The 15,020-nt window shown below is 39.6% G+C and overlaps 1 protein-coding gene across 7 annotated transcripts in view; it reads left to right on the forward strand.

Annotated features, from left to right (window-relative positions):
* LOC134532126 (serine/arginine repetitive matrix protein 2) overlaps positions 1-15,020 on the forward strand; it is a 279,404-nt gene that overhangs the window by 229,344 nt on the left and 35,040 nt on the right. For all 7 annotated transcript variants that reach the window (XM_063368446.1, XM_063368447.1, XM_063368450.1 and 4 more), the window contains 2 exons: positions 10,779-10,907; positions 12,550-12,793. In XM_063368446.1, coding sequence (XP_063224516.1) covers positions 10,779-10,907; positions 12,550-12,793 — 373 coding nt within the window. The remainder of the gene's footprint in view (positions 1-10,778; positions 10,908-12,549; positions 12,794-15,020) is intronic.

Below are 15,020 nucleotides of genomic sequence, written 5' to 3' on the forward strand. Positions count from 1 at the left end.
CTAAGCCCGATTTTTCAAACTAATTAATTTTCGCATTTATGCTGGCAGGTTGTTGCAATAGTTTACTTCTGAACTAAACCTGAACCTATGTCTTAGAAACAATGTGTCTAAGGGTAATTTTTAACTGTCCCAGATAGTCACACACGTCAGATGGCATATCAATGTAAAAAAACTGTTTTATACATGCAATAATGCTGTCGCAAAACCATTAGCCAAGTTTCTATATAAAAATTATTTTTACTTTTCTTTTTGTAGAGTGATATAAGTAGACCGTCTCTTCAGTATCATGCACATCAGTTTATGTATTTTTCATTTTTAAAATTGAATTTGACATTTCTTATAAATTATGCTTGACGTAACATAATTTTTTTGTTTAGTATTTAAGTACCTGCTGTTAACATAATTCTTGTAAAAAATATATCCAATTTATTCTTTGATATTTTAGATATTTGGGATGCAGATTGTTTCAATAGAATTTTGCAATTTACACTGTAAATATATATATTTTTAATATAGTTATTTTGTCAAACATCCTTTTACCTATATGTGTTATTCAGGATTCCCACTACATTTCATAAAGAAAGACAGTGATTAATTATGAAAACACTGACTACTCGATAATATAAACTCAGTATTTACAAATGTTATATTTTATTTTCGTAATTGACTGTTGTGCTGAATGTGACTAATTCATTCGCCATGCCACTGCAATATTATTGAAAACACACGATTTGCCTTCAAACAAAATAGTCTTCACGAATGCTTCTGCAGACGTAGCATGACAATCAGCATTTTGGAAGCTGTCGGATGTAATTTAGCAATATACCAGTCATAATCTTACAATAAATAAATTTTGTATCTTATATTTCATCATATCGTTTAGTTGAGATACGATGTGGCGTTACAAAATCATTGAAACTGTTACAGGACTAGCACTTTTTGCTGTCAATGATTCAGTTTCCTCAGTTTTAGGATTTTGTTAATATAATTAGGAAAATGTATGGCACACATCATATCTATTCATTTCGATGTACAACAAAACTTTTGTGATATATATGTTGAAAGTAAAAGACAAAATGAGTGGGGAACAAGGTGGCACATTCGCATTTTGGATGTGATAGTGATCTCAACATAGAAATTTTGAAGCTATTCACCACGTAGTGTTTTATTGTTTCAATGTAATGAACTATAATAAATGAGATGTCGGAATTCATCCATTAAAATAATTACACCATGTCATCATTTGGCCAAATAAAATTTTCAATTTGATCATTCAGTATGGTGGTGCTATGCATGTTCAACAAAATAAATGCTAAATTAACGAAATAACAAAATTAACGCTCACTTCAAACACTCACACACTAGGATGGAACTCCGAATTGTGTCAGTGACAATAAAATAAGAGGCAGTATACATATTATATTTTATTTGTTGCCTGTCGTTCCTAACCTTGTTTCTTAGCCATTTCATTATCTTCAAATATAACATGATAAAACTGCAATTATAACACCAACAGAGCCTAAACTAATTGAACGTTGGATTATTGTGGTCAAGGGAAGATGTAAAGCAATTTCTCATGATAATAAACCTAGAGGGTAAAACTGTTCTCAGCACTGGCATTCTGCACACGACGTTACTTTATGGATATAGCTTTTAATTTAATTTGTACAAGTTTTGTGCGATCTCTTGATTATCTTTAATGTTCTTAGCTGATGTTGACAATTTACTATCTATTAATGTTAATATGGTAAAAAAACTTACTTAAATTTTTCCTTGCTTCTCCATTTCTGCAAACTTTCCCCTTTGTTTTTCTTTCTTCTAGTTGAAATAAACACCCCACTCTTGCTTGATAAACGACGGTTTTTCCCTGTATAAAAAAACACCATGATTTTATTTCTTCCCGATGACAAACAAAAATGTTGTATGGTCGCGAATAATACATTCGTATGGCGTCACATCAGCGGAATATTCTCTTGACATAAATGTGTGAAGACTGTGGCACTTGTGGAGAAGTAAACCTTCGCTCTAACACAAAAACAAATGAACGAACAGCTTTTTTTTTTATGGGATGTGCAATCGGAGACCCCTGGGGTGGTTGAAGAGTGTCAGGTTGTCGCCAGACCAGATAGTAAAAGCTCAGGGGCTGAGGATGAAAAAGGCCTATCTCCAAATTATAAAGTATAAATGTTGTCATGTAATAGTTAAAGACTTGATTACACCCAGGTTTTTAAACCCATCATGATCATGAAGACACTGATCGGAAGGTAATGTGCAATACATTTGAATGGTCTTTTCAGTTTTTGCTAAATAATTATAAATATAAGCAAAATTTTATTGTATCTGGACAAATCAAAATATGGATAATATTATTTTCATCACAGAAATAATATATGATATGATAACTAAATTTTAAAAAAGCGGTTATGTTAAATGTATTGTATACTTTCAGTAGGCAAAATTTCCGGCCCCTACCTCTTATAGAATTTGAGAAAAACTGACTTTTAAAATAACATTGATATAGATAGGAGCGCAAATTTGTGACACGGCCTCTTAAGACGAGCCGGTCCGAGGACTCATTATACTGGGAACTGCCCGCCTGCACAAATGTGTTTTCGAAGTTTAATGGCGCCTGACGTCGTCTCCGCCGAAGTACGTCACGCGTAGCCTCGGGCTCCGTAAACAATTCCTATTAAGCTCACTGTTTTATTGCACACCGTGAAATTGCTCGCATGAAAAAAATTATCTTGTTTTTTTTTCCCCCTTTATTCATTATAGCCACGTGTAATTTTGCTTGCGAGTAGACAGTGCGCCGTACACGGATGTCGAGCGGGTAGTCTACCTCGTCTGTTCAGGCGCTCGTAGGAATTAATACGAGCACGCTGTGTTATTTTTTGGCCAGTTGCACCATTCTGCTCTTGGATCCGCGGATCCAGTTATCTTAGCCAAAGAGTGATCTTTGTATCAGTCTTCTAAACGTTTAAACAACAAATATTGGGACTACAAGATCTTTTTAGCTTGCGTGAACTATAAAGTTCATACATTTCCAATCTTCAACAGGTAGCAGCAGGTTCGAAGCGATTATAAGGTGCATTTCTGTTGGGTGTGCTGGAACGAAATCAGTCTCTTTAATCAATACTGACCCGGGGAAAAAATGGTTTTGATGAGATTACCACGAGATAGCAGCACATACAGTTGCTGCCTTATCCTTTGAATTTTTTATAACTCAAAACACATTCTGGTACTTAAATTAAAAGTTGAATAATAAACGTAACATTCCAAAATATGAACAGGTCTTGACTTTCAAAAGCCCGCTTTTATTTAATTTGACGAAATAAAATATTTAAACAGTAAACTAAAATAAGAAGTATTACTTTTATTTAAATTATGGGTTTTTTTTCCGCGCGAGGAGACGTTTTACCACTAGAATTAGTACAATTTTTGATACGTGTGTTGTATGTGATATGACCATTGGCAATGGGAGAGGGGCTGTCATCCCACCCCTTCCGCAGTTTGGCCAAACCTATCGGCAATCATTGTTCCAGTGAGGGATATATGTATGTTGTAAGAATCACCTTACCTTGTTGGTAATGTAATAGGCTGCTAAAACAATAAATTTAATAATCGGCATTGGACAATGTGGAATATTATATTTAGGAATGCCTGTCAAACTGCTAAAAAAAAATTGGTTGTCTGTAAAGTCGGTTTACGGACGATAGTTTAACGTGACAACGCCATAAAAAAACATTTATGAAATGATTGCATAGTTTTATGAATAAAATTGATTCATTTTTATTGAATTATCACCATTTTGTATGGATACAAAGGAGTGAAATGAAATCTACAATTTAATTGATAAATTTACTTTTATTTGCACTCATATGTTTATTACTTTAACGAAGAGATTATTTTAACTATAACTTTTATACATGTTTGCTTTTTAACTTCTTCCAATCTGTGTTATTCTGTTCAGGATAGGATGATAGGAAAAGTAGGAAACGAATGGGAGTATTTCAAGTTTAATGTGCCTCGAAAAAAGTCAAATCGATGGTTGTTCCAATCGAGTGGAAGAGAGATAGATGTGGCGCAAGCGTACAATGAGCGTAACGGGACACAGCGTAACGGGACAATGTGCGTTACGGGACAATTTTTTTGTGCGTGCAGCCTGCGTTCATTGATTTATTAGACGTTGTCACGTTAATAAATAAAAATAAACATTAGTGAAAATTTAACCTGAGACACCAAAAACTCCGCGGTACAAGCACACTCGTAAGAATTAATAGTTGTTATTTTTTAATTATTTAATAAATTTTAAAAATTAAGTACCAAAAAATTGTAACAGCTGAGTTTATAGGGATGACTTAGTTATAAAACCCCAGGTATAGCTCCCCTCCCCCCTTTTGTCTCTACAATACGTCAAATGGGTGCCCTTGATTCCAAGCATTCCGTTAAATTATGTGTTATTTTTGTTTTTCTAGTTTTCTAAGAAAAATTATTGACATGAATGACAAAAAGGAATAGTAAAATTTTTATTAGCGTGAATATTTTAGGTGCTTGTCAATAAATTTCGATTTTGTGTTAAGAAACGTACAAAGATTTTACTGTCTCGTGAAATGACGCGATTTCATCGGCATTTTGTTCGTTAGCATTCATGAAACTAGCCTGAGTATAATTTGTCAAAGAAAATATCGTTTTTTCCTTAAGACGAATCAGCAAAAACCTTCATCGAAAATTAAGTTCTAGATTGGCTTAAAGATTTTTTCAAATTCCCAGCCCCCCCTTCCCCCCCCCCCCCCCCGGGCCCATTAACCCATATTTTCTCTGGGGGCTGTTCCATAGCGAGAGACCGGAAAAATTCGCGGGTTCAATGACCTCCAGGATAGACTCCACTCACTATCCTCTACACACTCGGGCAAATGCCAACCGTTCATTGGCTGTTGACTTGTGAGTCGTCTCGACTGGGTAGCCTGTGATTCGACACTTCTATGAGTGAGGGGTCTCTAATTGGCCCGCATTACTCCAGATTAACAGCGAACCAATGTCTGAAGCAGCACTAAGGTATAATTATTTGAATTGTAGCCTTTTTCACGAAATGAATCCGCGAACTTTTCAGGTCTCTATCCATAGCTCCAGGCCCTATAGCATAAGGTCCTTCACCAACATATAAGAGCCCCGCTAAAAGTAAGTGGCCTCAGGGTCCCGCAAATTCTAGGGCCGCCATTGGCTTGTCGAAAGCAAATATTAAAAATTATTGCCGTGACGTGGAAACACAAGATGGCGTCTGTCGGTTTCTCGCTTCGCCCCCTCCCTCCCTCTCTCCGGGATAAGCTCTAGAATGCGCTGTATCTTGGGAGGACGCAGTATGTGAGTTCCCCCCCCCCCCCCCTTCTCTTCCCAAACCAGTGACCCGCGCAAGGTCACGTTCGTTCGTTCAACCTGCCTCGCCGACCCACTTCTGCCTCCACCCCCTCCCTTCTCATCCCCTCCCCACCTCCCGCTTGTCGGTCCAGAAGAGGACACGGAACAGCTCTCTGGTTCCTCCCCCCTCCCCCCACCAAGTCTTCCCCTGGAGTCCTCCAGTCCCAATGAGTCCCGACGCATTCTTAAGGGGCCCGCCGCGTCAGGGGTGTATGTGTGTCAGTGAGGCGGGACTAGCTGGTGCTTCTAGCGCGGTGTCTCCTCTCGTCTTCTCGTCGTCACAGGACAACTGTGGAATTTGAGCGGTGACCGTAACATTATATATGGCGGAGAAATCAAGATAAAGGTGTAATGCAAGTTCCTTAAGTGCTTTCAAGAATCTGTACCGGTTGTTTTACACCTAAAGATTACTCTGAAAACATTATACAACGTGGCTTGTTGCACCCGGCGTGACTGAGCCCACTTTAACTAGTTACAGTCTGGAGTTAAGGCCCCCGCCCACCCGGGCACACACGCGGTGCGCAGAGCTCCAGGAAAAAAAACGAGATTTCAAAACTACTCAGGATATCCGAGTGGGGTCAGCTTACGAAAAGCATTTAAGAGTTCGCCGAGGACAGAAAAGTACTTTTGATTTCGGATTAAGTTTTTTAAACGGTATTTTTTTAGAAGAGTTAAAATGGCTAAAACGCATGTTTTCAGCGTAATTTTTAGGTGTAAAACAACCGGTACAGATCATTGAAAGCACTTGAGGGGCTCGAATGACACCTGTAACTTCATTTCTCGGCCATATAATGTTACGGTCACCGCTCATGTGCACGACGAGAAGACTGCGCGCCAGTCCAGAGGAGACACTGCGCTAGAAGCACCAGCTAGTCCCGCCTCACTAACACACATACACCCCTGACGAGGCGGGCCCCTGAAGGAAGAGAGTGAGTCGCTGCCACGGCTGGCCAATCCCCTACTAAAGCACACGACGCATGCATGGTTGAAACCCCGCATGGTGAGACTTGTAGGCCTCCCAACCCAGTGCACTCGGAGTAAGTTGGGTTAGGTCAACCACCCACCTCGTGCACACAGCGCCGTCGACTCTGCCTCTGTACTCCAGTTTTCACTTCAAAAAACCGTTAAAACGTCTTTAAATTTTGTGACGAATTTTCTAAGCTATTTCGTACAGTTCGATCAGTGGCGGGCCCAAAATTCGATTTCTGTGGAGGGCGGTTGACCAGAGGGTTTTTAGTGGTCTCTCATTGCTTCCCACTTAAATAGGGAGTCCGAACTTTGAATAGTAATAGCTCCCTTAAAAACCTATTTTAACTCATTTCTGACGTCTTGAAAATTCATTACCGAAACTATGGTTTTATCTGATTAAAAAAAAAGTTTTTAAATCAAATATATTGAATACAGTAGGTATAGGTACATTAGCAATAAAAATACAAAATAATAAATTGTTACCAAGTATTAATTGGAACGAACTCAAAGTATGTACAGATCCCATAACACCGCCCCTTGGGTTCAATACAACCAGTGTTGAAAACAATACTGTATGTTTTCATGACATATGTTGCTGTAGACTGCCTCGTAAGGTTGTACATTTCACAGCTCATTTATTTCTTGAATGTAATTTTCCCAGTGATTTCCGAGAGACGTGAGGTCTTATTTAGTTCTGACAATCAACAAAAAAGAAGCCATCGGCGAATAAAGCAACCGACGTCACCCAACTTCCCTGCAAAAAGCGTGCTTGTAAAAGGATCGCTTCAGTGCAGATAAAAAAAAGACTTTAAAAGTGTTTAAAGCCGACATGACAGCTGCATTTATCGACCCGCAAGGACGATTGTCACCACTGCGTGTATTCAAGGTCACCACACGAGTATTCTACCAGGTTGTTCGCTGGGTGTATAGTTGCTCACAACTAGAGGATGGGAGGCAAACTAACTCAGATTGTCTGTAGGCATTTTAACAATGAAATAATTACAACACTTACGAGGTAGAGTGCGGATCACTGTCTGAGATTTAAAAAAAAACACAATTTCTTGTTTCAATATTCATATAAAAATGTGGCATCCCAACATATTGGTCAAAGGCAAAATATACTTTCACATTGTGGCATTTACCTCAAAAAATGCGCATGGTTGTAGCCTTATCATTTCACTTTGTGTAGTTCCCCTCTTTTTCTCTCTTCATCGGCTTGAAGTATCTGAAATACGTCATACAAATGAAAGCGAAGAAAATTTTCATAGTATACGTCATACAAAAGAAGAATATTTCATAGTAAATAAAACCACAGTGACAGCATATCTGAAATTATATAATTATATAATAAAATAAGTTAATTATTTTAAATTAGGCTCTGTATGTGATAGCAATTTTTACATGAACCAAAATTTATAAACTGAAATTTTATTTCCTGTATAAAATCTCGCTTTTTGGGAATTAAATTTGACTTTCAAAAACATGCTATTAAGAATTGTAGGGGAAAAATAACAAATTTATAAGCTTTTTTTTTTAGCTCTAGTTTTCAAAATTGCTAGATATTTTGTTATGTAAGTAAAATGTAAAAGTGGTTTTCTGTGTGTTACGAAGGTAGTAAACGATTAAACAAATTATGTACAACTGCTATATACGTTAAAATAAAATATTCAGTTTGCTTCGTAGTTATTTAGGTACTAGGAGATGTAGAGTTTGGTGGATTTACCGCAGGACAAGGTAGGCGTGAGCGCGTGGGATGCTAGCAAGAATGAATAAAGCATTTGGCTTGACCGTGAGGTACGTCATGGGTAAAACTGGTGCTAGAGGAGAGTGCGCTGTAACAGTGCATGGCCTTCGGCCACCGGTAAAGGCGTTTGCTGCTGGACCCGTTTGTAAACACTCTGTTCTTCCCCCCGCCCCCTTTTCCCATTGCAGGTGCAGTTACGAATCCAAGGTTGCGACTTTTGCGCAATGTTCCAGAAGCAGCTTATGCAATCTCTGCGCAACAGTTATCCAACACATGTCATGTGACTGCTGTGTAGTAACCCATTAGCATGCTCAGCTTACAGAGCCTTTGGATGACTCATTAACCAGAGACAATCATAAGGCTTTTAGTTTCGTCGTTTTAGGCCGATGTACTGTGACCATAATTGAATAGAACTTTTTTTTTGCTTAACTACATTGCTAAAAATGTTACCTTTGGAGAACATTCGCTTGCTTCAAACCAAAACTATTACCGTCAACAATGCCTCAATGTTGTTTTCAACAACTGTGGATGTTATGGATCAAGTTCGTCCGGGAAATATGTTTATGACACTCAGACCAGCTTTGCAGTTATGACACGTATTTCTCCATTTGATTGACCTGCAGGGTTGTTGCTCTGATTTCACTTGCCCGATTTCGCAAGCGTCCCGCAGTCGAAATGCCCACGAACGTACCGTTGTACAAACTGTTTCTGATTTTTCTCTGCGGAATCTCTCTCTCTCGGAATTCTCAAGTGCCCCACCTCTGCTCTTTACATTTTCGGTAACCTGTCCATTACCATTTTGGGGTTGTTCCCTGCCGTGACATTCCTCTTCCGTGAGGTTTGTTGGAGAGACCCGAAAAGTTGCTGCGTTGGGCTTTCAGCCAAAGCGGTGGCATTGAACAGCCCGTGTTGGAACGTTCTTGGACCAGATATTCTCGGCAAACATGAAGTGGTGCCCTCGTGTTTCCACAGAGCTGTAAGGAGTGACGCCCTAGAACGTCTTGGACCAGGCGACATGAAGTCATGCACTCAGAGCTGTAAGAAGTGACGCCGTAGAACGTTTTTGGACCAGATCATCTCGGTGACATGAAGTCATGCACGCAGAGCTGTAAGAAGTGACGCCCTAGACATTCGAGCAGGTGCGGGGAGCGGTGACCTTGGACGGTAACGCCGGCCTCGTTATCGGACCCGACCAGGTTGCCGAAGGAGGCCGCCAGTCGCGGGGCCCGTGCAGATAATGGGCCCTGCCCGCCGGCTCGCCAGAGCCGTCCGACCTGTTCCCCGACCGAAGGTCAGCCTGTTGCCGCGGCATCGCCTCGTCGGACGGACGTCCATCGGACAACCCATTATCACAGGATAATGGCGTGGTGGATCCTTTGGTCTCGGTCTTGGAAGCCTGTGCGGGACTGCTTCCTCTAGCGTGATCACTCAACACTTAGTGTTTATTGTATTCTGCCATACTGCTGGCCAGTTAGACCATCTTGTACAGCTGAAGTTTGTGATGAACAAGACAGTTTCTCTTCTAAATGCCTACGTACTAGCTGAACCATGTTGGAGGCACTTCGATGTCGATTTTTTGGCTTGGGCCGGATTGTCCACGGGATTAAATTTGTACGGCAATTTTTTTCCCCGTGTGTAATTTTGGATGGAAGGATTTTTCTTCCGTGGACATTACTATGCTGGAGTTGGTGTGTCGTAGTTTTCAAAGGAATTTCCATTGAAAGATAATTTACCCATGGGTCTATGTTGGGCACGACATTTGTTTCCCTGCTGGTGAGTCTTTGCTCTCTTTCGGATGCTGTATGTGTACTCTATCGAATTAACTTTGCATCCAAAATGTTTATGTACTTATTATTTAATGTGGTCAAAAGTTCGTTTATTCGCTACGACACCTTGCATCTCGACTTTCTTCCCATCACTACCACGTGTGGCCCTAACCATCTCTTGTTTCCTCATTGCTAACTTCTAAGTGAATTTTTTTTTTCATTTATATAAATATTGTGGTTTCATGTAATTTTTTTAACCTGCTGCTTCGTGCTCGTATATAAGCTTATTAATTTTTTTTTCCACCATTGAATACCTAATTTTATTTGTACATAGTTACAAATTATCACAAGAGATTCAAATATTGGTGTGTATGGTATATAGTTCCCGTAATTGTCCAGTAATTGTCCAGTAAATGTAATTGTACATTGTAAATGGAAAATTTAAAACTAGATATGAGAGTATTGAGATTTATTATTGTAGCCTTCAGTTCGTAGTTTCGATAAGTTTTTTTAAGGTTTAAACAACAAACAAAATGTATAATCAACATGGTCTGTGAAACTTTTAGATGTAAGAGTTGCTGGCTGTTGTTTTGTGGTGTTGACCATTGGCTAGAATACCACAAGAAAGTAAATCATGTTTTATGAAGAGCCTGATGATTTAAACATGCCAAGAAATGATGTGTCGTAGAATGACACTAAAACCGAAGGCCTGTAAGTGAACACAAGATCAGATATGAGAGGTTTAAGTAAGAGTTGGTAGTTTCTCTGTAAGGTCGTGGTTTCTTTGGCGGTGGTCGCCTCAGCAGAATGACAAGTGGCAGGTGGGAAGGTCGCGCGGACGAGCACTGCAGCGGGGTGTGCATGTTGCATGTTGCATGTTGCAGTTGCGCGATGTCGCCGACGCCGCCACTGCCGGTGACGGAGGATACGCCCCCCGACATGCTGGCCGGCTCCATGGACCTGCAGGTGGTGCTGCCCAGCGGCAACAGCGTCAAGATGAGCGTCGAGCGCAGGTGAGCTTCGACCTCACTTCCCGGTGCTTTTCATGCCTTCTGGGACCCTACCACTTGGTGTTGCATTCTGTTGCCACGCCACGCTCCGCAGTCATAAACACTATCTATATGTGGTATTAAAAAAATTATGCTAATTCCTTATGGTTCGAGTAAAACCAGGAGTGAAGCCAGGGGGGGGGGGGGGGTTAGGGGCCCAACCCCCCCCCCCCCCCCTTAGCACCAAATCTTTAATTAATTTCTTATTCATCACTCAAACAAATTTCATATTAAAATTAATAAAACAATTACCATTACAATATTTAAATTTAAGTAGGCCTACCGTAAACTGCTAAAATAGCACTATTTTACACCTTAAAATCCAAATTTTCCCGGGGGAGGACCCCCGGACCCCCCGCTTTAATACGGGGGGGGGCGCATGCTTCTTAACACCCCCCCATACACAAATCCTAGCTACGCCACTGAGTAAAACAAGACACAAAAATAGCTGCATTTTCATCATTGGTGTCTCACATTGACGTTCCAAAATCACTCGAGGATAGAAAACTCATATGTATCAAATATCAAAAAGCAGATAGCAGCTCGGTAATATATGCTGTTAAATAGCGCCTCCGACTATCAGTTTAGTGTGTCAGTGGTCCGTGCTGTCTGCAAAAGAAGTCTAAAATTGGTTCAGGTTTTCTCTGGTGGATAACAACATTGATGTGATGTTCTATGTGGGAACTTTTTAAATATTCTCGATACGAACGTAACACGTAGTGAGACAATCTGTATCATTTACAAAAGTAAATTTCTGGTAGCTGTATCCAACCATAAATCTAATTACAAGGCAACACTGAGGGCTTTGCACTCTGGAGTGACCGTGATCGCTAACGCTTCGCGCTCGTGTCTTGAGGTTCGTGGGTACGATCCTAACTCCACTCAAACTTTTGTTATTAAGGGGGTGCCTCCCATTTCAGGTGATAAATTTATATTTATATTAATCACTGATCAAATTTGAGACTTTTTCAATTGTTTAACTTTCACGAAATGAAAAATATATACAGCGCATACATTTTGCATAATTATCTGCCAAAGTTACATTTTTAACGTTTTTGGGTTGTACAAATAAGGAGAATTTAATTTATTGCAGAATTGAAACTTTTTAGGTTTAACTGCAATGCCACTGGCTACTTCATGTTTTGGTTTGCATTTATATCACAAAAACTCATTTCATGTTTCTGGGCTGTAAAAATCGTAACAAATTTGAGAATTTTGAAATGCCAGACAAAATTAATTAATATTTTCTTAAAGAAATTCAAACCATTTCTTGAAGTGCCCAGTGGCATTGCAGTTAAACCTCAAAAGTTTCAGTTCTGCATTAAATTTAATTCTCCTTATTTGTACAACCCAAAAACGTTAAAAATGTAACTTTGTCAGCTAATTATGCAAACAAAAAGTATGCGCTGTATATATTTTTCATTTCGTGAAAGTTGACCAGTTAAAAAAGTCTACATGTGTATCTCTAATTGCTGTAAGTATAAAAATCTTGACCTAAAATAGGAGGCACCCCCTTAACGATTCGGTATCCAAGTGGTCCAGGGTATAATTGTGGACCTGAAGAGAAGGGTGTGGGGCGCTGCGAGATAAGACCGTGCTGTTGCAGCACCCCGATGATGGACCTGCTGGTCCAGGTGACGACGGCCAATAAGCTCGCGCCGGGCAGCCACGTGCTGCAGGCGCTCGGCGACCGCGGGGTGTTGCCCTACAAGCCCAGCACCCCCATCGGCACCCTGGACACGTGGACCATCCACGTGGTGCCCAAGTCGCGGCTCGGCTCCGCCTCCTCCAAGAAGGCGCCGCTCAAGCCCTCCAACCAGCAACCCTTCGAGCAGACCTTCCGTCTGCAGGTGAGCGCATCTCCTGGTCTCTCCGCCTTGGGCTCTTCCTGGTTCTCGTACCCTGTTCTCTCTGCCTTTGCAACCGCTCGCTTTTCCTGGTTCTTACTCCGGTGAGCACACCTCCGGATTCTTTTATCACGGTGAGCTCTGGTGGATACGTCACATTGTTCTCATACTTAACTGATTAAATCAACTTGTTACTGTACCCCGATGCCCGAAAGCTTTGTGGTCCATAGTTTATGTAAGCTCAAAGCGTTGGTAAGAATGGTTATAAACAATTTATCTTAAGTAGCTTACTAAAGCTGCACTATTTTAAGTTAGTTACTGTAGTGGGATAGGTTTAGTTTAAACAAATTACAGAGCAAGTAGTAATTTCATTTTCTCTCATAATGTCTTACGTGGATGGAATTTTTGTACTTTTTGTTTTGCAATGTTATTGTAATAACTTCTATTTACACGAAATCACTCCTACCAAATGCAGTATACCGGGAGCTCAGATATTTACACATAATAAACTCGCATCGTATATTTAAGTGCAATACACCTTCAGTTTTTTTTTAATTACGTGTATAATTTTTAATATCCAGTATCCAATGAAAAAGCTACGTAGCAGTATGCAAAAACATGTTGGTCATCCCGATGTTTTCAGCACGACTTGTGCTGTGTCGTTTCTTCGAAAGTAATCTTTGAGATTAAATTGACAATATACGGCAATGCTGTGTTTTATCAGACGACAGTAAAATGGGTGATAAGAGATTCTTCGTCACTGGCTAGTTGATATGACAGTCGTTACTGTGAGACGTGATGTTCGGAATCATTGTTGTCGTCGTTTCTTTCCGGAAAGGTGTAGTTAGTTTTCGAACCATCTGATTTCGTAAGCTGTTCTCTTTGTTTTCAGTTGACGGGGCCCGCAAATTGGCCGACTATTGGAATGTTTTTTTTTTTTCTGTTTTGTTCTAAAGGGATAAAAATACATTCGAAATCAACCTTTTAAAGTTATCCCTGTAGGTGTAATTATCTTAAGACGCAAATCAGAATGCTAGACTGGCGGTTTGTTTTTGTTCCAAAATCACTGGAGTTACTTTCGCCTAAGGGTGGAAAGCTGTAAGAAGATAAGTAAAGAAACGCATGTATATATTCTTATGGTATTGTTATGTTCACTTATGGTATTATGTTCTTGTACTTGCGTTTTTGGATTTCATCGTAGTGTGGATTGGCGATAGTTGTATTTGTAACTATACAGTGCTAATCGAAGTTAATATCGAAAGCGTGCCATCTGAATTGAGAGAGAAATGAGTTGATCAATAGTGCGTTTTGTTGCGACACATTTTTTTTCTTCGGAACCTGTAATTTGAGTTGTAATTTATTGTTTCAAACCTAAAATGAGCAGGCATGTGTGCAGTAAGATTCACATTTTACTGGCAACTCCGCTCTCGCTATCATATTACGTTCTTGCGTACGCGTAAAACTGATTTTAACCGACGTAAGTAAAGGCAGAGAGATTTTTATTTCTAGCTAGTAGTGCATCCATGTTTGAGAACTTTAGTAAACCGTGCAGTCTCTCAGCTGTTTGTTGAATCAAGGTTGGTGTGCATGAACAAATAACGTGAAATACAAATGGCGATGTTAACGAATAAGTAAATTATTGCTCTGTTACACAACAGATAAAACGAAATCAACTTTTGTGGCCAGGAATACTTACGTTACACCAATAACGATGGGTGCACAATTTAAAAAATAACAGTAACAGTAGGTTCTGCGCACGACCTGTTACTGTTATTTTCATAGAAGGGAAATGAATACATTTTATTTCTGTTAACAGACGCACGGCGCAACAACCAATGACAGTAGAGTAGGAAGCCATTTTGGCGAGACTAGAGAACTATTTATGTTTATCAATCATATTGTGGCGAGAACCCGTCAAGATATTACAATGTTTTATCAATCCTACTGTAGCAAGAAATTGTAGAGATCTTTCGATGCCCAGGTGTATGTAAAATATGCTTTTATAAGTAATATCATTAATTAGTTTTTGATCACTAGAAAAAAATGTACATAAAAAAAGACAGTCTTGGGGACTGCCGACAGAAGTAAAAACTTCAAACTTTGGAATAACTGTGTTATATTTTTGAATTTTTTAATTAATTATAGTCAGAATAATTAAAATTTCATAATATGAAGATTGAAATTATTAACATTAGTCTGGTTTTCACATGTATTGGCACTCCGAACAATA

This window comes from Bacillus rossius, chromosome 5, assembly GCF_032445375.1.
Source record: "Bacillus rossius redtenbacheri isolate Brsri chromosome 5, Brsri_v3, whole genome shotgun sequence".
NCBI lineage: Eukaryota > Metazoa > Arthropoda > Insecta > Phasmatodea > Bacillidae > Bacillus > Bacillus rossius.